The sequence below is a fragment of the Takifugu rubripes genome, chromosome 7 (assembly GCF_901000725.2).
Source record: "Takifugu rubripes chromosome 7, fTakRub1.2, whole genome shotgun sequence".
NCBI lineage: Eukaryota > Metazoa > Chordata > Actinopteri > Tetraodontiformes > Tetraodontidae > Takifugu > Takifugu rubripes.
Window position 1 is genome coordinate 9705980 of NC_042291.1, and position 27899 is coordinate 9733878.

Below are 27899 nucleotides of genomic sequence, written 5' to 3' on the forward strand. Positions count from 1 at the left end.
ACGTGGAAGCAAGTGACACTTCCTAACCGGAAGCGTCCGTCAGTTTAATGGTACCTTCCCTTTTCCGCGTGTGTCGATTTGCGAATGGCTTCTCGTAAAGAGAGTGGTGCAGCTCCTAGTGCTATTATGGCTTCTGTTGGTGGTTCTTTGGACTCTCCTGTTAAACAGATCCAAATTGAAGGACTGGTAAGTGTTACCATGAGTTAATGTACTTCTATTTTGAATTCACTTTACTAACAGCAGAGAAAAACAAGTTTTTCTGTCCCCAGATGTTGATGCCGGCTAAAAGAAGCATCATAATGGCGGAGTCGGTTTGACAGTGCGAAGCTGTGTGTTTTAACATTAGTGCTTAACAATTTGATGCAATTGATTTTGTCCCATAAACGCAATAAAATTGAGAAATATGAACATTTACAATTAATAGCTAACGCGTTAGTAACGAGCTAATGGTCGTTGACCTCAAATTTCGCTTCTATGATACTCCATAGGAGTTTAAACCTGGAAGAGATTATTAAGCGTGGTTGGTGGTGTTTTTATATATGTTTTAAGTTGACTTATTTCACTAATTTTTAATAAATTACGGCTTTGAAACGGTTTCCTATATACAACTAATGCTTGTTGTTTTTTCGATGCGTGTGCACACATTTTATCATCCCCAAGATAGCTATGGTGTTTTTTCACAAGTTATTTTTTGCATTATAATTCCATACATGACTACACAAGTCTATGTACCATCTACATGGTCAAATGTGCTCGTGCCTTGTGTATTTGCTCGCTGTTCATTCAGAAAATATATACCTCCGTCTTGTGGTTTCCTTGAACTTCTAGGCACTTCTGGGGAATTCTGGCAGCTCTAATTTATGAAATCTATGATGGAATGTTGGACTCAAAGTGAGATTGGTTCATTTCTGTTATTAGTTCTTGAACATATCATTTAAATGGCTGTTTGTGGTCAATAATAGCCTGAGATTTACTTTGTAGTTCCACTGAATAAACAGCAGAGGACAAACTTGCTTCAGCACTATCCCCACCCTCTCTCCTCCTGCCCTCAGTTGCACTGGACAAACATCTCCTTTGCCTGAATACAGGGTCACATTAAGATACCAGCTGCTGGTTTCCTTTTTAGTTTGCTCATTAAAGCTACCCTACGGTCGCCAGCTTAGGTTTTAAATCTATCTCAGCGTCATTAAGAGTTTCATTAATTTCCCTCTCCTCAAAATAATCCGATCAGTTGAGTAGGTAGAAATGGAATTTTGTGCGCCTTCATTTGTATTCAGAGTGAGAGGAGACAGGGGTCAGTTTCAGGCAGAGTCATAGAAGCCTTCTACCTGAATGCATTAATGCTCAGCAGTTGCTGCTGTATTGCATCAGGACCCACTTGTCAGAGGTTTAGCTAAAGGGCTGCCGACGCTCGGCATCATTGCTGCTACATAATTGACTCAGATTGTTTCCCTGCTTTCAAAGGAGGCTTCAGTGTTGAATGTTTCCCATTCAAGTGCTGCAAATTGATAGGTTCTATTAAACACCTACAGAAATTGCACACACTTGTCTGCATATCTGAAAAAATATGCTTTACTTACTTCCTTGTGTCTTTTTATTGTTTTTTTTAAGCGACTGCATTTTTAGAAAACAGGAAGTAGATTTTCGGATTATGTATTGTTTGAAAGCTGGAGGGGATAGAAAAGAGAAAGGACTGAGATTTTCTAAAAATATACACTGGAGACGAATAAAGACTATGTGCCAAAATGATCATTGTCCACCTCTGACTTTTCTTATTGCAGCAGGTGCTTGAGGAAGGGTGTAAATTACATAAAATAACCAGCCACATTTTCACTTTTATCACTTATCGCAGGTCTGAGTGATCATCAGAGGGAAGCAGAAAACAGTTTAGCATGGCAAGAATAAAAGTGGAGCATTGGATTTCATGCTTCATTTTTCCTTGTAGATTCCAAAAAGCACTCGCAGTCAATTTCAATCCAATCCAAGGTAATGAATGTGAATTTTAGTGAAGATCAGTAATTGATTTTTAAAGCTTTAAGCTCACATCTTTACATTAAGAGATGAAGCAAAACAATGCACTGATCTTGGTCTTTGAGTTAAATCAGCCCAGGTTTATTTTCAATTTAGAGCTTTTTGCGTTGCTTTTCTTAATATAGCCACCATTGATTGTATACATCAGTAGGGCAGTAGGTGGTCTCCATCCTGGGATGTGAGCCTTTTAGTAAGTAGGAGAGAGGCTTTATATCAAAAATTAAAGGCATCCAACAAGGGATTTGGACTGCAATTGACTTTGCACAATTCAATTTTGAGCTTGTTGATTTATAATATGCTGTCCACATATCAATCTTTGGCTCTCCACATGAGGTAAGCACACCGGGCAAGCTCATGAGCAAGATCAATAAATGTGTGTGCGTCTCCGCCTGTGTCAACATATGCATGTGTGGCCATATAGGATTGCTCAAAAGATCCAGTAAGAACACTGGGTGGCATTTACTCCTCACCAGGAATCCAGCACAACAAATCCAGGGTTGATTTGAAAATCATTTCCACTTACCTCCTTTCATTTCACATGCTAGAATTCTGCAGATTTGACCAAAATTTGCTGTATTTTCTGACCAAGGCCAGACCTTTCAGACTGTGGTCCATCCCCTACCTTACCTTTTCTGAGATGGATGCTATTTAAGCTTTTGATGAACAGATTGTCAAGCGCTAGATAGCTAGAAGCATTGTGTATCAGTGTTATCTGTTCTCACTGATGGAGGCTAGATAGGGTATTTGCTGCCAGAAAATAGAGCCACTGTTCAATGGGAAGGCAGGAGGGGGGCACCTCCAGCTTGTTCACAGTAACCTTCTCTTATTTTCACCCGTGCCCTTCCTGTTGCCTTGGCCATTTTGAGGTTTCTTTCTTATGTATTCGCTCAGATGTGTGATCTGTTCTTTCTCCTGTCTCCCAAACCGAACCTATTACCTTAAATTCAGGCTCATCAGTAGAGGAAGTAGTAAGAGAATTCCATTTGTTTTCCAACCACCTCACTCCTCACAGAACATTCTTCTGAAATAACTCATCTCAGAAGAAACAACATGTGTCTGTGTGTCTGTGTGTTTGTGTGTGGTAGAGCTGGAGGAGACCAGTGAGGCTTTCTCATGGTGGTGATGATGGATGCTTTATACTATGTTTGGCCCTAGGAACTCACAATTTCCTTTTTTGGAGACTCTGTCTAGTTTAACTCAACTCAGTTTATCTTGTTCTTTAGATGTTGCTGTAATATTTTGGTCTCGTATTTATTTAGCGTTGAATCCAAGTTTAAGTGACTTGTAAGTACTGCCTTGTCCTTGGTGTCGGTTAAGCAACATTAGAGCCTATAATATAGCTCCTCAATCATGCAGGGGCTTATGCTGTTGGCCCATTTTTTAGTTGGCATTAAAAATTAAATGCACACAATGAAGCATGGACACCCTGTCCAGATGAGGCATGACAGTGTGGACCATCAGCCTTGCAGGTCCAACTATACCCGAATCTCTCCTCAGATTCCTACATATTCATGTTTTGTCTCCTCTCTGAAGGCCAAATTGCATGACTGCTGAATATTAACTTGATGTGTGCACACATGCTGAATCTTACAGGTGCAGTCTCAAATATTAGGCCTGACTAAAATACATAGAAGAATAATTCTTGCATTTGTACCTTTGACCAAGAGGATGAGCAGAGTTTTAGATGATAAATTCTTCTCATATGGTCACCTTATTAGTGCTCATATCCACCCCTCCCCCAAACTATTGGAGGAAAAAATGTCACGTAGGGGAAACTTTGGCTAAAGTGATAAATCGCTATGTTGGCGCCGCTTTCTAAAACAGAATGAGTAGGAGTCACTTTATAATTGGTTTCGAGAGTGGAGGTGTTTTAGAAGCTTGGGGTGAACTGAACCATGTAAACAAAAGCACCAGAATAATAAAGGCACAAGACGTCTGCTCAATTATAGGAGAAGTCTAATTAATTCAAATAGTATGTATTTCCTGCTGTTCCCTTTTTACTTTCTGGCTGCGACTGTGGGTGTTTCTATGTGCATGGCGCTCAAGAAAAGAGGAGCATTTAATGTAAAAGGCATTCGTTTTGAGGGCAACAATAATTGGCTCCTACATCATAAATACCAACAACACAAATGTGGAAAATGCAAAATGGATAAAGTGACGCTCTAATGCCTGGACAGTTTCACCCGGCTCAACAAGTGCAAAAAAACCCAGGATGAGGTCAGAAATGCTAATGTTGCTGATATGGGGCGAACTCAGACCAGCTGAGTGATTCTTGTGGTTTGTTTCCTGTTATTGTCCTCCTTGAAACAAAGTAGTGCCTTTTTTAATATTCTCCCTCCCCTTCATCCATCACCATAATAAATGTATGTATTTAAATGTGACTCAAGCGCAGACTCATAGGATCAATTTAGGCTTCACAAATATTTGATGTTTATAAAGCTGTGAGAGACTCGTGCACATCAGCAGATTCTGAATCTGTCAGGCATCATCTCCTCTGCTTTGAATAGCAGTCTGTACCTCGGTTGTAAGATTTCAGTATTTATATTCAGAACGGCCTCTTTAGATTGCAGACTTGGACACTAATACTCTTCTTACTTCCCTTAGTGTCATCTAGATATTGTCACGGGGTTTTTCTTCTCCAAGGAAAGGATTTTGGTGTCATCCACTTAAAATCTGTGTCATCCTTGGTCTTCCAGGACTAGAAGAAAAGAGATTTGTCTTTGTTAAATAGCATTAATCAATGAACTAGATAGTCTCAGAATACTTGGGCATGCATAATTCATTAAATCCAAATCCCTCTTTTTCTCCCACCTTTCTCTGTTTTCACAGGTGGTGCTGAAAATCATCAAGCATTACCAGGAAGAGGGCCAGGGAAGTGAGGTGGTTCAGGGCGTCCTCCTGGGCCTGGTCGTCGATGATCGCCTGGAGATCACCAACTGTTTCCCCTTTCCCCAACACACCGAGGACGATGCAGATTTTGATGAAGGTAAACAAGAGCGGCGCACTCTGTCTGATAATTAGCTGCACAATAGGCCCCCATATAATTACCTGATCATATTTCTTTGATAATTTGTGTGCATTGAACAAATTTGAAGGGTCTACTCTGGCCAGCAGTTAATATTTAAATGAGTCTTGCTTAATTAAAATTTGTGGGACTGTAGTATTGTTGTGTTTAGGATTTTGTGCTATTCAATATTAGCGTTTATACAATTTAAAAGCAATTATTGTTTGAACTAGATTGTAATGAGCACTAGGCAAATGTATATTGTGTTTCCTGGAGAAAGCAAACAGATTATTTTAATTTACTTACCAAGATCGTACCACAGTGATTTAATATTCCTTAAAACCACTGAAAAGTAGGACAATTTATGCACAATTTATTAAAAAAATTGTTTCCTGTAAGTTTCATACAAAAGGATTTGTCGAACCGTTCACAATACAGCATTTGTCAAAAGAGGCCATGTTCTCAAGCCTCATTATTCTTCTTTTTTCAGAAAGAAATACACGTATACACGTGATGAGAAAGTGAGCAGATGTTGGGAGAACACCATAATTCCTGTTCTGGGCATCTGCTGCTAATGAGCAACTGTCAGAAAACAGACAACCAGCGATTGTGACTTTAGGTCATTAGTGCCAGAAATGGAAAACTAAATGAACGTCATATTATTGACTTCAGATGTGCAGGATTTTACACGAGCCTCTCCTTTGAAGCACAAGTATTACTGTGTCTACTCTCCCCTAGCAGTAACCTGTGGTTAAGTCTGCTGCCCGGGAACGAAAAAAAAAGAGATGGTTTTAATGTCTCTAATAATACACCTCAAAATCTGGTGCAAAGAAAGTCGCATGTGCATAGATGGTGTTGGTGTGTCATCACTGGCGATATAATGAAGTCTGAGCCGCCCCTCGAAGCATCTGAGAGCTTAGTCAGTTGGAGTCGTTCTATTTGAATACACATTCAAAGACAAACATGTAAGATTCAAAGCGTTATCTAAATCTGTCTGGGAAAAACACATGCCACCATAACGTGTATCGCCACAGTGATAATCACACAGTGCCGACAGTCTGGACAGTCGCCGGGAAGATGCAGTGTTTGTTGTAATACTTCAGACTTGCAATATCGGGGTCATCCATCTTACTCCGATGCTTTCAACGCCCGTAGATGGTGCATCTTCAGAGGAGAAAAAGACTAGCTGCCTTCTCAGTAGGGCCCAGTGTGCTTACTGTTACTTCGTTATTGCGTTTATTATTGTTAATCGTCGGCATTCTAGGTTGTATTTTTCACAGTTAATATACAAATTTGTTTGAAAAGAGGGTAGCAAAGATTGTTTCAGCGATTAGCTGTGATTAGGGGGCAGAAATCTTTCTGTGCAGTACCCCTCCCAGTCACAGCACTTTTGGAAATCATTATATGAACTGCAAGTGTGATCTAACCACTGTGCACGTTTTAATATATTTAAAACCATCAAAACAAAGAAGAAGTTTCTGCACAGAAAGCACATCTGTGCTGCTTCTCACCAACAGGTGCCAGTGTGGAGCTGTAGGTGCAGCGTGATCAGCAGCAGCAGATCCCACCAGTATGAGCGAGAAAAAGATAGAGAAGGAAAGAAATTGAGCGCATGCAGCAAAATTGGACTTGGATAAAACCTTGGCTGAACCCCAGGCCTCCTATTTACCATGTCCTTGCATGCTATGTCCTTGTATCATTGACAGGATGCTTGGAGGGAGACGTGCAGAACCGTAGACAGTTAATTCTCGATGCATTTTGTGCCGTAGAGGCAGGCAAGCCGCATGTTAATACCGCGCTTCACTCCTCTTAGGGTGTTACAGTATCAGTGATTATGATAAGAGCAGGTGTATTGATAGAGACAACTGCTGATTCACTGTCTTGTAATGTATTCTAGATCGCAAACGCCTCCTCATATCAAAGTTGTATCAGTGCACTTAAGCAGCAGTTCAATAGACCCACTTTCATTGTGATATCATGGATCTAGCACCCTCAGCTTTATTCTAACACCATCTGTGGCAGCGAGATGAGTTCTTGCTGTTAATCTCGACATATTTTCTATGTTGACTGTTGCAACTAACTGTGCAGCTCTGTGCGTGCTTGTGCCGCTACGCCACAGATGGTTGCATTAAGCATCACATGCCAGTATAAACGAGGTCTCACAAGCATCGCCGTGACTCCTCTTTGGACTGCGTTTTTCTTCACCCTCTCCTTTGGTCTGTGTAAATGTAATTAACCTTCAGCAGTTACTGTCCATAAAGTGTAATGGTGTTTGAGGCAAGTGGACATTTTAAACCCAGCAAACTATTATTTGTTTTTGGTTTTTTAGGTACACCTGAAATTAACATGTAACATATAACTCAATATTAAATATGTTTTACTTTATGTAAGTGTGGCACAATAATATTGTGAGGTGGCAGCACCCATCTATGCTGGCTTTCCTTTTATTTCACAGTGCTTCTCACTGACCTATCCAATAATTTTGCCTGCATGACATTATTGTCCACTGGAAGCGAGGATTAGATCATGATTAGAAATGCTAAAAGTTACCTTTTCGCCAATGTGTTTCATATTCAGCCTGTGTTATCAGTGTCCAGCGGCAGGAGCAGGTATCCTGAAGGTGGAACAAAATTAGCACTGCCCCCCCCCCCCCCCCCCCCCCCCCCCCCCCCACCTAAATCACTGCAGAGAGGAGATCAGCCTCCATCCGTCCATGTGACCATTCCCATTCTTCTTTCTTGGCAATAACTGACTCTCTCTCCTTTCCTGCAGTACTTTTCTTCTCCAGTCCCCTTGTCATCCTTTTCTCCACGAGACATTTTGCAAATGAACTCTCCTCTGCTCCACAGCTTATTTGCAGTTTTTGGACGGTTGAAGTTATTTAATATCGTTGCTGTGTTGCTATGATAGCAAAATAGCAATCATAGTATAAAAGCAAATGTTTGATCAACACTTGGCATCCATTCGGGATGGTGCAGACCTTGGTCATCGGTGTCGCACTGCTTTGATGGTCCAAACTGTGCTGAGCAGAACCTGGCTAAATTCACTATAATTAGAGTTATTTTCTTATACCTTGCTGCCTGAGAAGAAATAAAAGCTTTCTGTTCAAGCAGAACGGGCTGTAAGATATTCTGCTTCCTTCTGGTGGGCTCATGGTTGTTAGTGCTTCAACTCTGAATCTCTGTGTACTCTGTGTGTTGCCTGCTGGGCTCGTCTCAGTAGTGATTGATATGTGGAGCTAAATAATGCAACGGTGGGACGTGTTGATCACACCATGATCAAATGTGATGTCCGTGTTGGTCTTTGGTGTTTGGACTGTCTGGTTTATTAGTTCAGACTTAGTTTTGTGGATGTCCTTTGGCCCTTTTTGATTTCATTCTATTGACAAGATCAGGCGCGACCTTTTTGTCAAAATAAAGGTCGTACCTGAGCTTTATTGTGACAGAGCAATTTTTGGAGACAACGTTTTCTCCATGGTTGTTGGTTAAAATGAAATGAAGAATTTTCTAAAGTTTATAAAAAATCCCACTACAAATAAATTGGCAAATAAAATCAATCTAGGGTCCCTCCAGTTCCAGTAGACTTGACTGTTATAAATCGCATCTGCTCTGCGTTCTTTGTCTCCCAAACATACGCTGAGTCATTAAATTCATTAGGGTACATCATCTGATCAGCTGCACTCACTATCAATGAGGAATGAGATGGCATTTCAATGTGCAGCCCTTTTACACTACGTAGGTTTAACAAGTCCCTTATACTGGTGGACTCATCGACCTGAAAAATGAAAGTGTGCAGTAAGTGTTCAGATTTTACAACAAAATAATATATCAAATGCTTGATATGAAAACAAAACTGAATCAGAGCTGGTAAATTAAAAATGGGCGTTAAGAAAAACTACAGTAAGTCTGAAGCGTTAATTGTCATGCTGGGTAAATTAACGTCAGGGTTGTTAATGAAGCCCCTGCCCGGTTCTCGTGCCTTGTGTAGGTATTTCCAGATGCTGTAAGCATTTCCATCTTTGTGGGGGCTTTCATTGACTCGATGTATTATCCAGCTCCTGACCCTGACAATCACAACCAATGCCCAACCCTAACCCTCACCATAGCAGATTCTAAACTTAACCTGCCCTTGAAAGGTACCGGGATCTGCCGATGTGTCATCAATGTGCCAGTGAATTGCCTATTACGACACCATGTATGTACACACACTCCATGGTTCTTCTGATAAGGTCTTTCTTGGGGTTAGCCTTTCAATAGATCACTCTACCTGCCCCAAATGGGAAATTGATTTGCTCCCTTTTTCCCCCCTTGCTCTCTTGCAGTTCGGCTAATTAGAAATCACTAGGCAGCCCACCTTTACCACAATTATGTAAACAGTAGAGCTATCTCGTGAACTGGTGTGTCCAGGATATTTAATGACCTCATTGCCTTTTCCCCAAACTAGGAAACTTCTCACAGAATTTTCTGGCTGTCCACCCTCTCGCCATATCTCTATTTCAACCATTTTTCTTTCTCTCGCTGATGATTTGAGACTGGTGTCAGCAGTGTGCTGTGGCTATATCTGCTTTTGAAAGCTCGCACTATAAATCAGGAGGCCGGTTCCTCGGGGTGCCGTCACATCCACATCATTCCCACTGTTTTATTCATTCACTCCTTTGTCTCGTCATGATTCAGCCCCACATTAAATTTTGCGTGTGGAGGTTTGGGGAGGCTAATGCTAATCCAGGTGGGCTGTGGGGAGTCGAAGAAGAATGGACGCTGTGACGAAGATGAAAGAATACTGAGAGGAAAGAATGTTAAAAATGTAAGAATGGGACTGATGTCAGAGTTAGGATTCAAAACAGAGGTTTCAAGATTTTGAACTAAAAATGGCGCTCGTGTTCTGTGGGAGGAAACAAAGGCTGGAGTCATCAAACGTTAAAACTCGAGGTCCAGAGCAGTTTTGACAACATGAAACACACCTTGGATGCTAAAATAAGATTAAGCAGAAAAAAATGAAATGACATCACCAGCATTTGCAGTTGTTGACATTGGGAAAGGCTTCGACCAATCAGATCCATTTAGCTGCTCTCCACACGCGCAGCAGAGACGTAATAATAACCAACGGCAGCTTCGAGCAGGTGACAATAATGAAAAGAGAAGCAAGAACAAAGCTGCTCTTTTGAACATGACTGCTCTGTAAGGCGATTGGCCAGCCTGCCACCGAGGGAATTCCTGACGGGCTATTCTGAGAACACGGAAACCAATCAGGAGTGTGATTTCACTTTACACGTTGAATCCAATGCTCGTCACCTAGACGGAAGAGCAAAGAAATCTTCTTCCTATCTGGTGTGTAACAACGGATAAATATATCGGTGCCGTAAACGTTCACAAAGAACCGAACCATTGTGTGTTGTGGAAGCAGCACCGGCCTTGGATGATTCACTGATCGAAGTAGAATGCATTTTAGAACTTTTCCTGTACTTTATTTTCACAATTAAAATATCAATACCTGTCCAAAGGACAGCGATATATTGTCACATTGATCTGTTTGCTGACCCCCTCATTGGGAGGAATAAGCACACCCCCTTTTTCTTTCACATCATTAGCTCTGTCAAAACAAGCCCCTGGGACAGGCAGCAGTGTCTTGTCTGTGCATATGGTGAACTTGTCAGTACACTGTTCACCCAAAGCAGCTGCTTCACGCTTCTCTCAGCCTGTAGTATGTTTGCACTCCCTGTTTTTGCCCAGCCGGTGTTCATATGTGTGTGCTAGGCACGCATACTCTCTGCTGGGCTTGCTTAACTAAGATTAATTGCACCTAATCCACTGCGCCAGGTGGACACGCTCACGCGGACATGCAGACGTACTTGGTCACACACATTCCATTATAGCCGTGCTGCTCAGAATTAGCCCCCTTACCTCCCTCGACACTGGACAGCGACCACGCCTTGATACCACCATTTACTTCCCAGCCACTCGCACATTCATCACCGCTCCTCCTTTTCCGACAGGCGAACATGAGTACGCACAAAGTGCTGCAGCACGAGCTACCTGCCCCCTCACATCAGCACTGGCTGACCTTGACGGTGTGTAGAAATGGAGGAGGGAAAAGCAAACGCAAAGCACGTCTGTGTTCAGGGTGTTACTTTGTTAAAAAACAGGGATTCTCATCATTACAAAAATAAAAAGGTTAGATCATAACCAAAAGGTACGACGCCGCTAACAGCTTATAAAATCTTTATTTATGCGGATCCCTTGGATAGGAAATTCTAATAATTGATAAAAACATTTTTTCTTTAAAAAAAATCGGATATAGAATATTATCCTACTTTCTTCAGAGCGGTGTGTATCTCACTAGTTAGCTGATTCAGTTCAGGAAATGGATAGGAATAAAGTTTTATTCACGGCTACCTGATTATGAAGAAGTGTCTCTGTCTTGCTGACTAATATCTTTCAGAAAGTTTGAAATTGAACGGCCGAACAGTGCTCATATAGACGGTAGGTGGCACTTACAAACCTGTCCAAGGACAAAGTCTGTTAGCTCAAGGACTAATTGGCATATTCCATTGTTCTAGGTACGGACGTCACTGTGCATTTGCAGATGGGAGCTTTTCAGTGTCCTTGAAAAGATCATACTTCATTCATTTTTAGCCTTTCCAGTCTTTGCAGAGCCATTTTCAGTCAGCGGTGATTTAGTATTTTCACCATAGACAAATTATAATTTCCCTCAAATTTATTATATTCCCCCAATATGCACATTATTGGATAACAAGGTTTCCTTAGTGATTTGTGATGTGGCGCAGAGGGCAACACAGCATTCATATCAGTGGTAGGTAAATAGGAAATGGCAACATTTATTATACCAACAAACAGCATCTGGATAAATTCAAGTCAGACGCCTCTGCTCATAAGAAACAAGTTCAAAACACTAAAAACATTTTTGTACAATTAGAAGTAAGTAAAGTTCACCCATCACCACAGGAAAAATGGGAAAATTTAGTCCTTAAGAGCAGCAATCAAAACAGGAGGTGTCAACAATTACCCAGAGTGATGGTTTATTTTACTGTGTACAGAGTCAGAAAGTTCATCTGTGGACACAAACCAGTATTATTAGCATTATTATAGTTGTGATAAAAGCATCATTATGAGCGTTGGGGTCTTTGTGCGGATCAAAACTATTTTCTCTTGAGCATCAGAGAAATCAAAAATACAATTTGCCGGGTCTCACACACCCAATTTCATTGTTCCTCCACTCTGGCATTTCTCCACTCAGGCGGGTGTGTTGTGAGCCAACATGCGAACATCCTCAGATTCACAGACAGGCACGAGTTTATTGCCTGTGTCGAGATGTTGAGGCCCGCAGCAGCACAAAAGGGCTGTTGCAGTTCACCTCTCGTGTCATTGAGCATTAGAGCGTGGGCTACAGGTCCAGTTCACGTCAGCACGCATGCACGCTCCCTGTCAGTGCTGTGTTGGTTTTGATCCTGCTGTTATATCGGGTTTGGCTCCGAGCTGATAAATACCCAGAGTCCATCGCTACCGCACAGAAACACAGTGAGAATGTTCATCTGACATCTTTTTAGCTTAGCACAATGCTTACGCTAAAACATGCGCTCTGGAGCAGGTTCCATGTTTTCTACCTTCTTTGAAACCTCGCCTGTGATGTTTGTTTTATTTCTTTCCCACACTGATCCCAGGATTTCATGCACAGTCTTCACGTCCATATTGGACACGGTCATCATCCCAGTGTTTTGCTCGTTCCCCTTTGTCTCACACGCACAGACACACACAGAAATTCAGACAACTCTGGGCAGACTCATTGCCTGTCTGGCCCAGGGACACACAGTGATTGATAGGAGAGGTGTAGGGCAGCAGGAATGAGTGAAGAATAGTAAATGGCTGCATATGCTGCCATCGCTGCTCCATGATGATATTGTGAAATTTGCCGGCTCTCTGGCTAATGCCGCTTTTGGGTTTTAGAGGACTTTTGATGAATTATCATCCTGGATGAAATATTTTTTAAAGATGTTGAAAAGCCTCCTCCACAAATCCACCTCGTAATGCAGAGCTCCTCTCAGCTTTATGATTTACATTAAACTGTTCCTATTAATTTTTTTTTAACTTCCCATATCACTTGCAAGCAGCACCACTCCCCATTGTTCTTCACAGTTGAACAACTTGGAAAGATGTTTGCAAAAGGATTTCACGAGTAAAAACATTTGACTTTAATTCAAGATTGATTAATTTGTGCCGTGACGGACGCCAATGTTATACGTAATATAAACATACTGATTGGACCAGAACAAAAGTGGTGATGCAGTTGTTGGATGGCAGGCAGCCACCCAACTCTGTTTGTCACTGGCCAAGTTGATGCAACAATTCCACAAATACTCCCATCAGAAAGAATCAGCATTATGCCAGCCTCCCTTTTTTCTGCTGTGTGCAGAACAGTGTGTATTTGCACGCCAGCCTTCTGAAAGTAAAAGAGATGTGACATGTGACACAACAGCAGCATGTGTCCTGTCCTGCCATCTCACCCTCTTTAGATAAGATGACAGGGTGGAAAATCGTCACAATGCTCCCAATTTTCTGTTTCTCTTTCTCTGATTTGCTTTTCCACCAGTGTATATTAATTTCTGCCAACTTGAATTTTGTCCCTGTAGACTCATGAAATATTTCTTCCCAGACAAGCCATTTCCTGTTTTTCACTAAGATATACTTGTATTGTTTGTGTGTATCTCTTGCTTTTACTGCTGTATTTTACTCTGATTTTGCTTTTTCTTTCTTTTCTTTTACTTGCATGCTGGTGTTTGAGCAAATACGTGTAAAAAGCTTATGAAACCAGAAAGTGTGAGTTGGAATCCAAGATTTCCAAACTTTTTTGAACAATACAAGAAATCTGCGATGTGTCTAAGATCAACAAGCTCAAATATCAATGTGTTTTTACTTGCAGTGTTTCTGGAAAACAAAATTACAGCTAAGGTGTCAAAGGCAAAGAATAAGTTGTTTATCTCCACTCCCCGTCTCAGGGAAGAGCTTCCCCTCTTGACTTTTCTGGTGTTCTCTACCTTTCTCTCCTCTTTTGCCTTTTCCATTTGTCTGCTTCCTACCCTTCAGTCTTTTTCAGAGCTTCAGTTTGTTCTTGTTAACAGTCAAACAGGAGAAGGATGTGCTCTACAGGCTGGGGTCTACAGGGCCACAGCTGCCCAATAACACCCTGATTTATCAGCCTCCTCCAGCTAGCCTGCATGAGGAGGCTGTTTTGCTGTGTTGGTTGTTACTTACAGCCAGAAAGGCAGGCTGTTTGTATTTCTGGCTACACGTCCGTAGGATGTGTCTGGGGTAATGAAATGGCTCTCCTTGTAATGTATCTACCCTCTCCATTCGCTGAAGCCCGTCTGTGGATCCATCTTGTTATTTCCCCTTTTTTTACCAGGATGCATTTACTGACAAAAGGAATGAGAGGACGACTGCTGATCCCAGTCGGTGATTGTTTTATATATTTTCACCGCAACCGCTTGACAACAGAGGATGATGAGTCGTTCCTCTCTGTCTGCGGATTCCTTTCTGACATTCTGCTGATTTTTTTTTTTCCCCTGCTGTATTTTTTTTTTTTATGTTTCTCACGCCATCTACTTTCCTTCTGCTCGTACACCATGTCCAGATCCAGATGGATATTTGCAGATCCAAGAAACCAAACAAATGAAATTAAGCCTGTTCTTTTTTTTTTCTTCTTTGCTATTCCTCTTACTTCCCCCTCTCCTCCCACCTGTACCCATCTTTCTGTCTCCAGTCCAGTACCAGATGGAGATGATGCGTTCCCTGCGTCACGTCAACATTGACCATCTGCATGTGGGCTGGTACCAGTCCACTTACTATGGCTCCTTTGTTAGTCGAGCCTTGCTTGACTCCCAGTTCAGCTACCAGCATGCCATTGAAGAGTCTGTTGTGCTTATTTATGGTAAGTAGTCAGATTTGCTTCCATTCATACCTTTGGTGCAGAGGTGCCTCCCGGATGGTACCGGAAGTCTGCATTGATCCATTTAGGCTATACCATGGTAGAGCAGGATGTTTATCTATTAGATGGAGCTGGGGCATAGGGCGTGGTGTAGATTTGATGTTCAACCATAAATCAGACTTAATGACCTCATAAAAGTTGGTGTTTCTTCTAATGTACTAAGAGAGGTTTAGGGTGTAGACTATCCCTCAGTCAGAGATCAACATATTAAGCTAGTGTCCCACTGCTACACTAAACAAATGACTGAATTCAGGGTTACTTGATGGGCTTAAAACAGATGCTCTTCCTGGGGAGTTTTGCACTCCAGACACTTTATTTTTCAAATGTTTAAATAATCGCAACCCAAATGTAGTTTCTTGAATCACTTTGCCACTGAGGTGACTTAAATATCACCATGTTGACGTTCAGGCAGCATCAGCAATAAATCTGAACGACCGGTGGAGGACAAATTCAGGGCATTTAGCACTAAGGTTCAACAAACAAAGGTTACCTCTCACGATAAATCACCCAAGTGTCTACGTCGACGTCAAGTGTAATTCTAAATAAAGGGAAGTTGTGTTACCACGTGTAAAGCCCTATTTTCATGACATTCCACACCAAACCACTGTGTTTGATTTTCTATATGAGATCTGTATTCAATCAGTGATGTGACTAAAGAAGCCACTGAATTAACAGCATATTCAATATAATGATCAATTTCTGTCAAAATTCCCAATAGCAGTGCCTTTTCTCTTCAGAATCCCAATCTGTGATTTAAGCAGCACATGGTTTATCCTCTCACCTCAAGCCAAGGAAGGTGGCAATCAGAAGTGGCAAAAAATGCCCAGATTCTCATCGGTTTTAACGACTAGTAACTGTGGAGGTATCCTCCCTACCCCTTTCTCTAAATCTAATAGCACCCCAGGCTTGTTGATTCCCACCTCAGGGATTTTAAGCAGATGGAGTCTGAACCTGCTCCCATGTCGACCTGGTCACTCAGAGGGGAATGAAGTCGGTCTGTTTGCCCTTTCTCATTTTAATTGAGGACTCCTGTTAATGTCAGTCAATAATACCACACTTAATGGATCAACGCGCCCCTATATCGACATTATCTCAGTTTAACGTCAGTGGGAAAGCTCATCGATCCCTTTTTTGTTCTTTGTTATTAAGCGACTGGTCGATTTATGCCAATGGATAAATCAATCTGCAGGCTAACTGGGGGGTTAATAGCTTCCGTCTGATGACAGCTCCAGATGAGAGTAGGTTGTTTAACCAATTGGTTGAATGTCTTCACCATGACGACCGTTTTTATGAGGTGAAGAGTTGAAGAGGTTAAAGCACACAGGCAAAGGGACACCTTTGCATGTGCAGAGATTTTAAGGCAGAGACAGCTGGTTCACAGAGGAGCCATTAACTGAAGAGAGCTTTTAAATAAATTGTGTGTTTTGTCCTCTCTCCTGCATTAAAAGGAAATGTCTGATAACGTGCTGCATTTGTTTACCCTGCTTTATGAAAAAGCTCTGCTCACACAGCAAAGCATCTACATTTTCCATGGAGGAAATGTGTCAAAGCCACTAAAAATCTTTGCTTGTGACCTGTGCTGAGCTCTTGAAACACGTTGGTCCTTTCATTCCAGACCCTATAAAGACAGCTCAAGGATCTCTGTCCCTTAAGGCCTACAGGCTGACCCCCAAACTTATGGAGATCTGCAAAGAGAAGGATTTCACACCTGAGGGGTAAGGTGCTCAAGATACAAGGACGTGTGTTTTGGGATAATTTTATACATCGCTTTGAATGGTGTACATGTGTGCCAGTGTTGCATTTCCTGTTTGATTCGTTTAATAGCAAAAAGAGATTGATACCAATGAATATTCCCTTGTTCCTCAAACACTGTACCATATTTAAGTGCCAATATCATATTGAGTGACCCCAAGGGTTTCTATAATTGCTTTTAAATTGGAGCTTAAAATAACCTTAATGAAGGGACAATTTGTCCCAGCAGTTCAGGTCGGCCTGACTGTGCAAAAGCCCACATGCATGAAAGAGCAAATTGGCAGTCACATGGGATTTCTTTTTCTTTAACCTGGTAGAGGAAAAATAAGACTAACACAAGGTACTTATGTACTATTACATTTCTTGTTAGATGCCAAACAGGGTAATAAATCCACCAACAGAAATTTTGTTTGCTTTTTAAGCTCCATATTTCTTCACGTGCGGCGTTTATGGCCCAGCATTAAGACCCCTCCCTAAATCCGAATTTGATGCTATGACGCACCAAAATTCCAAAATATAATGGGAGAAAAAGTGGTCTCTTTTGTATTATCTCAGCATTCTAATCTTGTTAACCTTTTTGAAATGAAAGGCAGGGATAGATGAGTGCTGAATAGACCCATCCTTTTGAACTGCCCTCCACACTGGGCCAGAGAGGCTCTGGTCAATAGCTATCACTTTGGCACACAATTCAATGCATCAAATTAGCTGGCCTCCAGTCAACCTTTGGTTTTGGCCAACCAGGTTCCACTTGGAAAGAGCATGGCATTAAGTGCACCCAAGTCCAGTAGGGTTAGGTGATTTGTTGTGCGCCACTCTTTTATTTCTTTATATTTCATTATTAGATTGCCTTTGAGATGACTCTGTTGACATTTGAAAAGGTTGTAACATACAAACACAGTTGTAAAGGCCTGCTTATGGATAATTTCAGCAATATGTGCCACTCACACATCAGGATAGTTATTTTGGTTATTTATATTGTTCTTATTTTTGATCACATCACTCACAGCTTTGGACTGAATTGCCTGTTTTCCTCTGCCTCTGTCTTAAATTTGCTTTCGGCATTGCAGTACTTGGAATAGAATGTCAAATTTTTCAAAATTATCTTCCACTAAAAATGACGCTCCGCACCAGTATTCATCACCCGGACAAGCGGAGCATAAACATCTGTTTCTGCTCGAGCGCACGCGGTGATTTAAGCAAGTGTATTGATCCTATAACAAGGAAGATGCATCTAACAAGGCAACGTTACAAATATGCAGACATCAGTGTGTAGCTCAGGCACTGTGCACAAAGTGACAGGCAGGATCAAGGCATCCGATCAATGTTAGTGCATTTAAGCAGGGCATTAAGCAAAGTTTGAGGTTCTGTTTTGTGTCTGTGGAACCGTGTCAGAGAAAGATGCTGTGTTTATATTCCCGAGAAGAAGAAAAGGTGGTTAAAAATCAGTTGCTGCTCCCCACACTTATCAGCAGACTCCATAAAACAGTCATTTAGGCTACCCAGTTTAGCATCGCCTAAGGTGGCAATATCCACACCTTGTATTGCACCATTGTCAGACATTCTAGTCCAGCATGCTTTATATTATTCCTTACACTTTTATGTTGCTGTGGTGTGATTTACAAGCCATGCAGTAACAATAAAGCTCTCCATTTGCAGTTTGCAAGCATGTGTAAACTAAATATGGACGGCAGAATTTGTCAAAAAGCAGACCCAAGGGGATTATTTCCCGTGCCTGATGCTGAATACATGAGAAGTGGTGGTCAAACAAGTGGTTGGAAATGGCTGTGGATGAGTTGAGATCAGTTTATAGCCACCCTTTTGTACTTTTCTGCACAACTTAATAAAGCAGACAAGGAGGAAAACGGCGCGACCCTTTTGTTCGAAATTAATTGCTCGGAATGCCTATAGCATCCCCATCCTGACCTTTTCCGACGTTGATATATTGCTGAATGAAGTCCATGCATTGCAATTCATGTCATTTGTCCTTTCTGCATCCTCCCTCTCTTCTTTTTTTTTAACTTCTTCTGTCTCCGCATCTTCAGTTTGAAGAAGGCCAGCATCGGCTTCGAGAACATGTTTGAAGAGGTTCCCATCGTTATCAAAAACTCTCACCTTATCAACGTGCTGATGTGGGAGCTGGAGGACAAATCCACAGTCAGCGACAAGCATGAGCTCCTCAACCTCTCCAGCAGGTCAGACTTCTGCTCATTCAGCACACACATCTGTTCCAACGTACGCAACATACAGCCAAGCGCAGAAACACACGGTGGCGACGGTGCCAAAAAACAACAAAATCCTCTCCCACAAGTTAATGCCACATCCAAATTAAAATTGATTTGACATTAGGGATGCCTCTGCATTGATCGGTGTCCTCCACATCATTCTAAGATGAAACCTTCTCTTCAAGGAAATTAATCTCTGTCCTTTATTTACACATTCTTTGTAGCTTCATTTTGTATTGGTTTGTTTTGTGATTAATTACTTCAATCTCATCTAATTTCCACAAACATTCACAAAAAAGTGGTTATGTTTGCAAAACTCACTTGTCGTCTAAATTACTTCAAATGCAATCCGTTTTAATGAGTGTGAAATTTGAATAAATAAAGCATTTGCAGCAAAACATCAATGTAGACTAATTCTTAAAAAAAATAGGTGAATTTGATTGGTTCATTACATGGTGGATTACTTATCCTTGTTACAAAAGTACTGTAGAGATCTTACCTGGGACCATTGTGGCACATTGGTATTTATCTTACAGCAATTGTTATTTTTAAAATGTCAAATGGATAAGAATTATGGCATCAGGATGCTCAAAAGCCTTTTCTTCCCGTTCTAATGAGTTCTAAACTTGACTAATGAGTTTTCTTTCAGTCCTGGCACCAATAATTGAACATCTAATACAACAGAAAGCAAGTGAAGTCGATGTACTGAACCATTTAGCATCTGTCCATCAAACACTGATCATCTCTCTCATATGTAACAGAGATGGAGGATTATCACCTGGTTATTCCAGTTTTATTGACATTTTCAAATGTCACTGTACATGCTGATGGTTCAAAATTGCAGTTGTGCACGTGCCGGCATTGTAAATGTCAAAAACCCACGCGCACAATACATGCGTAGGTTTTAGGCTTGTTTGACCAAATTATCAGTGTACCTTCCAGCCGGTGCCGGAAATGTCGATACAGCAAAGGCCACATTATCATGTTAAAACAAATATATTCACAAATGTTTATCAAAATAGGGCCCGGACCTGAAGAGCGGTCTCCCAGTGCTAATAAGCATGACATGAGCAAATATCAACCGGCACATAAACTCAGCCCGGATCTTCTAAGTGTCCTATTTAAATGAGAGGGTCTCTCAGCATTAGTCTCCAGAGACCTTCTCAGCAATCACTTATGGAGATAAACTGTTGCGAGCGAAGCAACAGCTGTTAGGATATCCGACAGCAGGTGTAAGAAATTAACGCCTCTAACGCGTTGGCGTCCTAATTTTCGCACACGCACAAAAAATGCATGTTTATCTTTACATGGCTGTGCACCAAAGCAGAAGTAATGAGGTTGTTGAGGTTGGAGAAATGAAGACTCTCATACAGAGATTATTTTTATTGCATTTCTAAAGCTCAATGTCGGCACAGTCATCGGCTGTGATGCTTCAGACATACAGAACGAGAAGGCCTCACTTTCCTGGATAGTGTTCTATTCTTCAAATGAGCACTCTAAAGTTGAAGTATAGCTTTTTGTTCAACTTGAAATGGAGGCAGAAGCACTCTGGGCATAAGTTTCCTGGCAGGACGGCCAATGGGATGTCTGGAAAGCTGAAATTGTTTCCTGTTTGGCGGAGTTTTGCAGCATCTGTCTCTACATTTCGCTCTGATGGCCCCACTCTTGTCTTGTCATTTCCACCCCTTTCAGAAGTAGGTAATGTTAATGGGTTTTACTTAATGTTTTTCCTTTTGTCTCATTCTCCGATCTGGGGCTCCATTTGTCAATGTCATCTGCGTCTTTGGCTGAGTGAATTCGGTTTCGCTCGGCAAACATTGTTGTTCTCTTCACTGTTGATGATGTTGATGGTGGTGATGGATTGCATGAATGGGAACTCGTTCACGGGGCCCCGTTCTTCATCTAACAGTATTGAAGTTTTGTGGTGGAATGCGGCGTTGCAAAAGAGGGGTAATCCATGCAACGGTGTGCTGAAACTGAACTTCTAAGGTGTCCAATCTATTTAAAATCATTCTTTTCGCAGTATTGAATGTGTTTAGGTCCTTCGGATGAGGGCGCCCTTGTGCCTTTAATCCTCTCTGTGTACACAGACCTCTGAATGCTGTTGATGTTACATTTCTGAGTCCTCATTTGCCTCCTAAAGGTGTCCTAAAGGTCAGATAGTTATTCTGAGGTTGGCCTCCAGTTCAGGATAACTTTTTGCAAAACATAATGTTGAATTCTTTTTCGAAAGATTTGATTTTTGGTCTTGCTGTATTTATTATTTCTGTGTTGTATTTTTTATTTCTTTGTCACTTACTGAGTAACATTGTTTTTTTTTTCTCTCTTTGACACCACAAAGGGACGATGGCATATCATGGCTCTTTTGTTGGAGTCTTATTCCGCCAGGCTGGTAAAAAGGTTCCATTTGACTAAAACTCCAAGTAAATGATGTTGGGAGTAGCTTTGTTGTGTGTAAATATCATTTTTTTTTTGTTTTTTTTTGTTAAAAAGTGAATCCAGATTAAGGAATTTGCCCTTTGTTACCCTGTGTAAACATGATCAACGTGTGAGATCAGCATATCCAGACCGCATAAGCTGCCATTGAACCTGGCCTTAAAACAGAATCCGTGATTACAGGAAATCCCTCAGTAGACTTTGATTTCAAATTCAGGGTTGAACCTGAGGCTGGCCACCCTGTCTGAATAATTCAATGTTTTTAGAAAGTGTGACCAAGTTCTGTGTCGTGCATTATTCAGCATGTAAAAATGGTAACCAAAGAGACCGAGGGTTCCGGCTGGTCTGTTTATCCATTTGTCAGCATGTTTATGGGAAAACCACTGAGGCCGTTTCATGAATCAGTAGAAGATTTCAAGGCTATAACAGTAAATGAGTCTTTTATGCCACACATAGGTACGCTTTCCGGTAAATACAGGGGCAGGAACCGTTCCTCTCGCATGCCCCCCCGGCAATGTCATCAAGTTTCGACCGTGACGTCCGAGCAAACCGTAAAAAAAAAATTATAAAAGAAAGGACAAAAAGGATGGAGGTAAACATGTACAAACACAAAGTACAAAACAGGACAGGCGGTTGCCACGTTTATGGTTTGTGTGTTCATCTACATGGCGGTGGATGCTACCAGGCGTAGCGACATCTGCTAGGCTAATGCTCCTCTTCTGCATCACACCCTGCTCTGGAGTTACCCAATCAGCACCGAGTACACCTCAAGCCCCGCCCAGGAGTTATTCGGTGCTTCCAAGTACATATCCCGAAGCAGAGACTTGTTTTGGCCTTGTGGTTAGGGAAGGCTCTTGTATACGGCCCTTTGGGGGAGATTCATTTTAGCAACGGCTATTTCAAAACGAAGCTTTAAGTGCTGTTAAACTTAAAAATAACAAATGTAAGCATAGGTAGATGGCTAAACACTCACTGATTTGAATGAAGCAACACCAGTAAAACTGAAATTCACTTTCTCACATGCACAAACACTTTGAATTCAGCACCACCCTTTGACAGAAAGCGTGTTTTCAAGGATGTTTCTCTGACTGACCTGTCCTTCAGAATCAGAAAAACTTTTTTGTCCCCCACCAAAAAGGAGTGGCTGTGACCAAAGATGTGCACAGAATAAAAAGAAACATGTGTAAAAAAAACCAAAACAAATCAAGGTTTAACATAAAATGCATATTGTTAATGCAGACAAAACAGTTTCTAAAGGACTTTCGTCAACTAAAATCTAGTTTGACGTTGTTGGAGGGGCTCAGCAGGAGAGATTTGTCCCCGTGTGTTCAGTTTTCATGTTTACAGCTCCGACACCACAGTGGAGACTGATCACAAAACAGTCCTCAGAGGCAGACGGGACTCGCTCTGCAATTAAAATAGGAAATTGGGGGTTTCTGTTGCACCACAATAACGAGCCATTTGTAAAACCACATACAGACACCCAGTATTTTGCAGGCTGGAGTTTAGTAGCTGCTGAATCAACACACTTCTCATGATGCTAAGCCCTCGTGTAGATGTGTGCTGCAGAGACAAGTATCATTCATTAGATTACATTAATCTCACCATAGGAATGCATTTATTAGGGGGTTTGTTTGTGTCTGCAGGTATATTATATGTATATTAGGGTTATTTAAAGGTGGTTTGCAGTGTTTGTGATTGCAGGTAAAGCCTGTTGCATCCTGCATTAATGAGAAAGAGGAGAGCATTAGAACATTTCACTGAAATTCCAACAGGAGAGGATTTTACTACAAAACAAATAGGATTAAATTAATAAAGCTGACACGTCTGCCTTGCCAATTCCCGTCCTATTAGTTTGTTTTTTATCGTTAATGGTCTTTACAATATTGGACAGGTATTCTCTCGCTGAGTGAATGAGGTATAAGACAAGTGCAGACACAGTCAAAACATTAACAGTGCTGAAAGTCCTTCCGGGTGTCATTTTTATTTAAATAAACACTGAGACTGTGTTTCCCCCAGTAAAAGCTGAATTATGTAGCACCCAAACATTCATAAATGAAACAAGACAATTCCAGAGAGAACACACAAGAGGGAGGAGGCTTGAAGTGGAGCTCTGCAGCCTTGTCAAGCTTGAGTTTCCAGCTGGACGTCTTGTTGAAGATGGAGGTGAGGGGAGAGGAGAGGAGAGGAAGGCTGTGTTCTGGCTGGTGCGTGAAGCGTTGTCAGCGAGACTGCTTTGGGAAAAGCTTGGATATGATGCCAGACATGTAGCAGAGGGACAGGAGAGAGACGTCCAAAGGTCTACTGTCAAATCCCCAAGGACGCGTGTCTTATATTGGCTGTCTACCGTGCTACACAGGAACCATATAGCTAGGACCATATAGCTGACCTGGTATAAGGCTTGTTCAAGACGAGGTCAGAGTGCACTTAAATAATGTAGTCTTCAAGCTTGATTGTGCCACTATCCTCTATTTCCTGTGTCTCAAAGAATGATTGCTGCTGGACACAGAGGCCGTTTGTTATGTTGCCTCACACACACTGTAATCACAATCATACACCTTTGCACAAGTCAGGTGTCACCTTAAAACACTAATGCCAGGTGACTTTCACCTGTGTGATTCAAGTCCAGCTTTATTGATGTAGAGTCTGTTATCAAGAGTAAGCTAACGCTGGCATAAGTCATGCAGCGTGATGGTGTAACGTCAGTTTTTAATGCTACTGTGTTGCTCCTAATGTGCGAACGTCTGTCTCCTCCCCCAGTAACCACCTGGAGAAAAGCCTGCAGCTCCTGATGGACAGAGTGGACGACATGAGCCAAGAAATTGTCAAATACAACACCTACAGCCGCAACCTGAGCAAGCAACAGCAGCAGAAGCACCAGGTACTTTACACGTTCACGCAGACGCCAGCTTCCACGCAGCCGAGGGCAGACACGCACACGCATCACAAACATTCCATAGGCAGAGAGCCGAAAACCTCAACTTTTACCTGCAGTCTTGCAGGAAAACCCGTGCGCAGAAGCTGCAGCCGCACACTTTTTCCCCATTCAGTGGATGAGGCAGGTTACACCAAGAAAGACAGAAACAACACGGTCCTCCAGGCTCATGCATTAATGCACATCGGACTCCCAACTTCTCCAGACTCAAGGCATCACATCAAAGCAGCGCATGTTTATCATATATCTGCCAACCTCGCGCTTGCACCTAACGACCCCGGGCCTCTTGACTTTGGTGAAGCGTTCCGTTTTCAGCTTTCCTCATGTAGCTCCTCTAAAACTCGGATCTCAAGTGTTGTAACACCCAGTACGACATCATCAGTCGTACTGGGACGCCGCGGCACGTTAAACTATAAAGTGAAGGGAGGAAACGCTTTTCTACCTTTGATGGGTTTTTGGCGGCGTCGGCCACGGTCTTTTTGACGTCCGTCAAACCTAAAATACCACGGAGATGAGTTCTGCCACAGGAGGCCGGCGATGCGGCAGCTGTAATGACCGGACTCAGCAGAGAAACAAACACTTGGGCCCACAAGAGCGGCCTCAGACAGCAGGAAGCACTTCTGAAGGAAATGTATTTTCCGGTCATTTTTGTGCTCCTTCCTCGATCGGGGTCGCGGGGATGGAGCCTTTCGCAGCTGTGTCCCCATTAGAACCGCTATTCTATAGAACGGCATCCGGAGGCTGAACGCATCGCGCCGCCTGACGTCGTGTCGGACTGTTTAGGATATGATTCACGATGACGGCTCCACCCAGGAAGCGCTGCAGTCTCCCAAGATTTTTAAAAACAAAGATGAAAGCGGAAAATACCACTTTCATTTTCCGCGCCAATAAACCTCGTTCCAAATAAACCTCCCAACCCTCTTTGTCGGAACCGCTAATCACGCCAAAATCAGAGCAGCCAAACTCGGAGCGGAATAATCAACAGGGAAAGCGGATTTCTGGGTTTGCCAGGAACCACCTGCAGCTCCAGGTTGACAGGATCCTCCCCAAACATCCCGAAAAGGCAAATGTTTGACCATCATATGCCCACGCGAGGCTCACCAGTTACACTTTAGCATCCACACGCACGGGCTAAACTCAAAAACGCACGCGTGACCGGGTCGTCCATCATTCACCCAAGATGGCCACAAAAGAAATCACACACCTTCTGAGCGGCGCCATCACAGCCCTTCTGATCCATCATCCTCCCTGGTGACCTTTTCTTCATCACCACTCCTCTGCTGTAGACCTGTTTCTCACCCACACACACACCCACACACACACACACGGAGGTGTCACTTGTAACATCACTCAATGTTTGTGTCAGTGATCAAACTGTGCACAAAGTGGATGAATGTGAGTCTTCATTATGCCGCTCAGACCTCTGGAGCCGCGCGTGGCGCCATCTCTGCTGCTGACCCCTCCACATCCACCCCCCAGACAAATGGAACCTTATTAATCACAAGTTGTTCCTATCCCAGCTCCGGTGTGATCTGCACTTAGATCCGTTCTGAAATGAAGCTGCTGAAAGTGAGCAGGAGCCCACACAGACTCCCTTTTTGAAAGACGGGAAGGGTAAAAGTTACCATTAAATACGTAGAGTGTGAAAACTGGATCCATGTCTGTTCGCAGTCTGAGAACACGAACACACCTCCGCCACCAGCAGACTCGACAGACCCAGTTTGTAGTGAGGGAGAGAAGGTTTGAAAGCTGGAGCTAAGCAAATGGGCTCTTTTTCCACGCGTGAGCATTTGATCATTTTTGTTCTACGTCTGCATCCAGAAAGAGGAGCCGAGTGCCCAGCTGTTGGTGTCGGCCCGCTCCTAAAATCTGCATTCATTTGCATTTTGATTATTCACGGTTGTGCTTTGACGCACCGGCAGGAGGAAACCGGAGGAGTGTTGACTCATTTCTGCGAATCCTTTTCTCCATATTTGTCGTCGGCTGTGTCTTTTTCCTTCGCTGGTCCAGGTGCTCTGTGGGATGTTTGGTAGAAAGCTCCCTTCACCCCCCCCCACATCTTCTCCAACTTCCTTTTCCACTGGGCCGTGTCATTCTCTGCTCCATCCTTCTAAATTAACGAGGCTTTTAGGTTCTCCAGAGACCCGGCACCTCGCTGATTTACCAACTGTCAGCCCTCCACAAATCACTCCATCCCCGTCAGCTCTTAAAACTCCTCTTTCCAATCCTCCCTTCCTTTCTCTCCCACAATCACTCTTTCTTTGCTCGTCTCTCTCCCCGCTGGATGAATATTGGTCCATCCTTTCCTATTTTCACCTGTTTTCTTCTGCTTTTCCCCCCCCAGTACCTCCAGCGGCGGCAGCAGGAGAACACCCAGCGCCAGGGCAGAGGCGAGCCCCCGCTGCCCGAGGAGGACATCAACAAAATGTTCAAGCCCCCGCAGGCTCCGCCGCGCATGGACACACTGCTCATCGCAGGTACGCACACGCTCACACATGCGCCCGTCACACCTGAACACCTCCCCCGCCATCCTCCTCGGCTGGAGGAGCCGCTCCGCTTCTGTTTTGCAATCATCTCCATCTCCATCATTATCTGGAAATTACATTAATTGAACTTTATTGACACGTCACCGACTCCAACTGCCCATTTTGTTGCCGTTTCAAGCTGCTCGCTTCTCCTCCCCTCCGACGGCCACCTGATCTCCACTAATTTCATGTTTTTTCCCCCTGTGCCCCCCCCCCCCCCCCATCTCTGACTGTGTGCGTCGTGTTTGTGTGTTGCTGTCGTGTGGGCGTGCTGGATCCATGTTGTTTTCCCCTCCAACAGGGCAAGTCAACAACTACTGCCAGAACGTGAAGGAGTTTACCTCTCAAAATCTGGGCAAGCTGTTTATGGTGGAAGCTCTCCAGGGCAACAACTAGAGGGCCGAGAGGAGAGCAAGTCAACAGAGATGCAAAACCACCGCGGCAACAACCTGGAGGAAACTTTTTCCCACTCATCCTTTTCAGAAAATGATGTCTTTTCATGCCTGATCCCCGAGTCCTCCATGAATTTTGATTGAAATAAAGGTCCTGTGTCTCAAAGCTCCGACTCAGTTACTCCATAAAGGCATTTTAATTACTGCACGTCTGGACGTTATTTCCCATTTAAATCTGCAAAAAGAACCTGAGCTGAGGGCAACTCCACGGCATGAAAACATTCAATTCCATCGGGGCGACCGCCTTTCTTCCAGCAGTTCAATCCAAACCCAGGTGAAACTAATTACCGGTGGATTTGCTGAAGTGTCAGTTTTCACGTTGGGAGCAGCGATGGCCTTGTAAATAGAAATATCGGTGAAAACACCGCGTTAAATGAAATGCCAATTAAACGGCTTAACCCCCACCGTTGCTAAATACACTTCTGATTGTGTCTGTTTCTCCCACCTGAAGTGAAATTACACAGCAGATTCTGCCTCTCCGACACACGCTGCCGGTAATTAGCACTGCTAGCTTTACCTGTAAGTGGAGGGAGGGAAGGAGGA

General features: G+C 42.8%; 1 protein-coding gene across 1 annotated transcript; it reads left to right on the forward strand.

Annotated features, from left to right (window-relative positions):
- Window positions 1-29: 29 nt before the first annotated feature.
- Window positions 30-27462, forward strand: LOC101066111 (eukaryotic translation initiation factor 3 subunit H). The gene is made up of 8 exons (XM_003965964.3): window positions 30-186; window positions 4861-5017; window positions 14810-14977; window positions 16650-16749; window positions 18829-18978; window positions 24205-24325; window positions 26724-26856; window positions 27206-27462. The coding sequence occupies exons 1-8, from the start codon at window positions 85-87 to the stop codon at window positions 27298-27300; spliced, it is 1026 nt and encodes a 341-aa protein (XP_003966013.1). The 5' UTR covers window positions 30-84; the 3' UTR covers window positions 27301-27462.
- The last annotated feature ends 437 nt before the right edge of the window (window positions 27463-27899 follow it).

What these genes read in the sequence shown, in the direction of transcription:
- LOC101066111 (XM_003965964.3), top strand. Translation starts at nt 85, where the DNA reads ATGGCTTCTCGTAAAGAGAGTGGTGCAGCTCCTAGTGCTATTATGGCT. An exon ending in AGATCCAAATTGAAGGACTG is followed by an intron (nt 187 to 4,860) that starts GTAAGTGTTACC and finishes CTGTTTTCACAG; the next exon opens with GTGGTGCTGAAAATCATCAA. An exon ending in CTCCTCAACCTCTCCAGCAG is followed by an intron (nt 18,979 to 24,204) that starts GTCAGACTTCTG and finishes CTCCTCCCCCAG; the next exon opens with TAACCACCTGGAGAAAAGCC.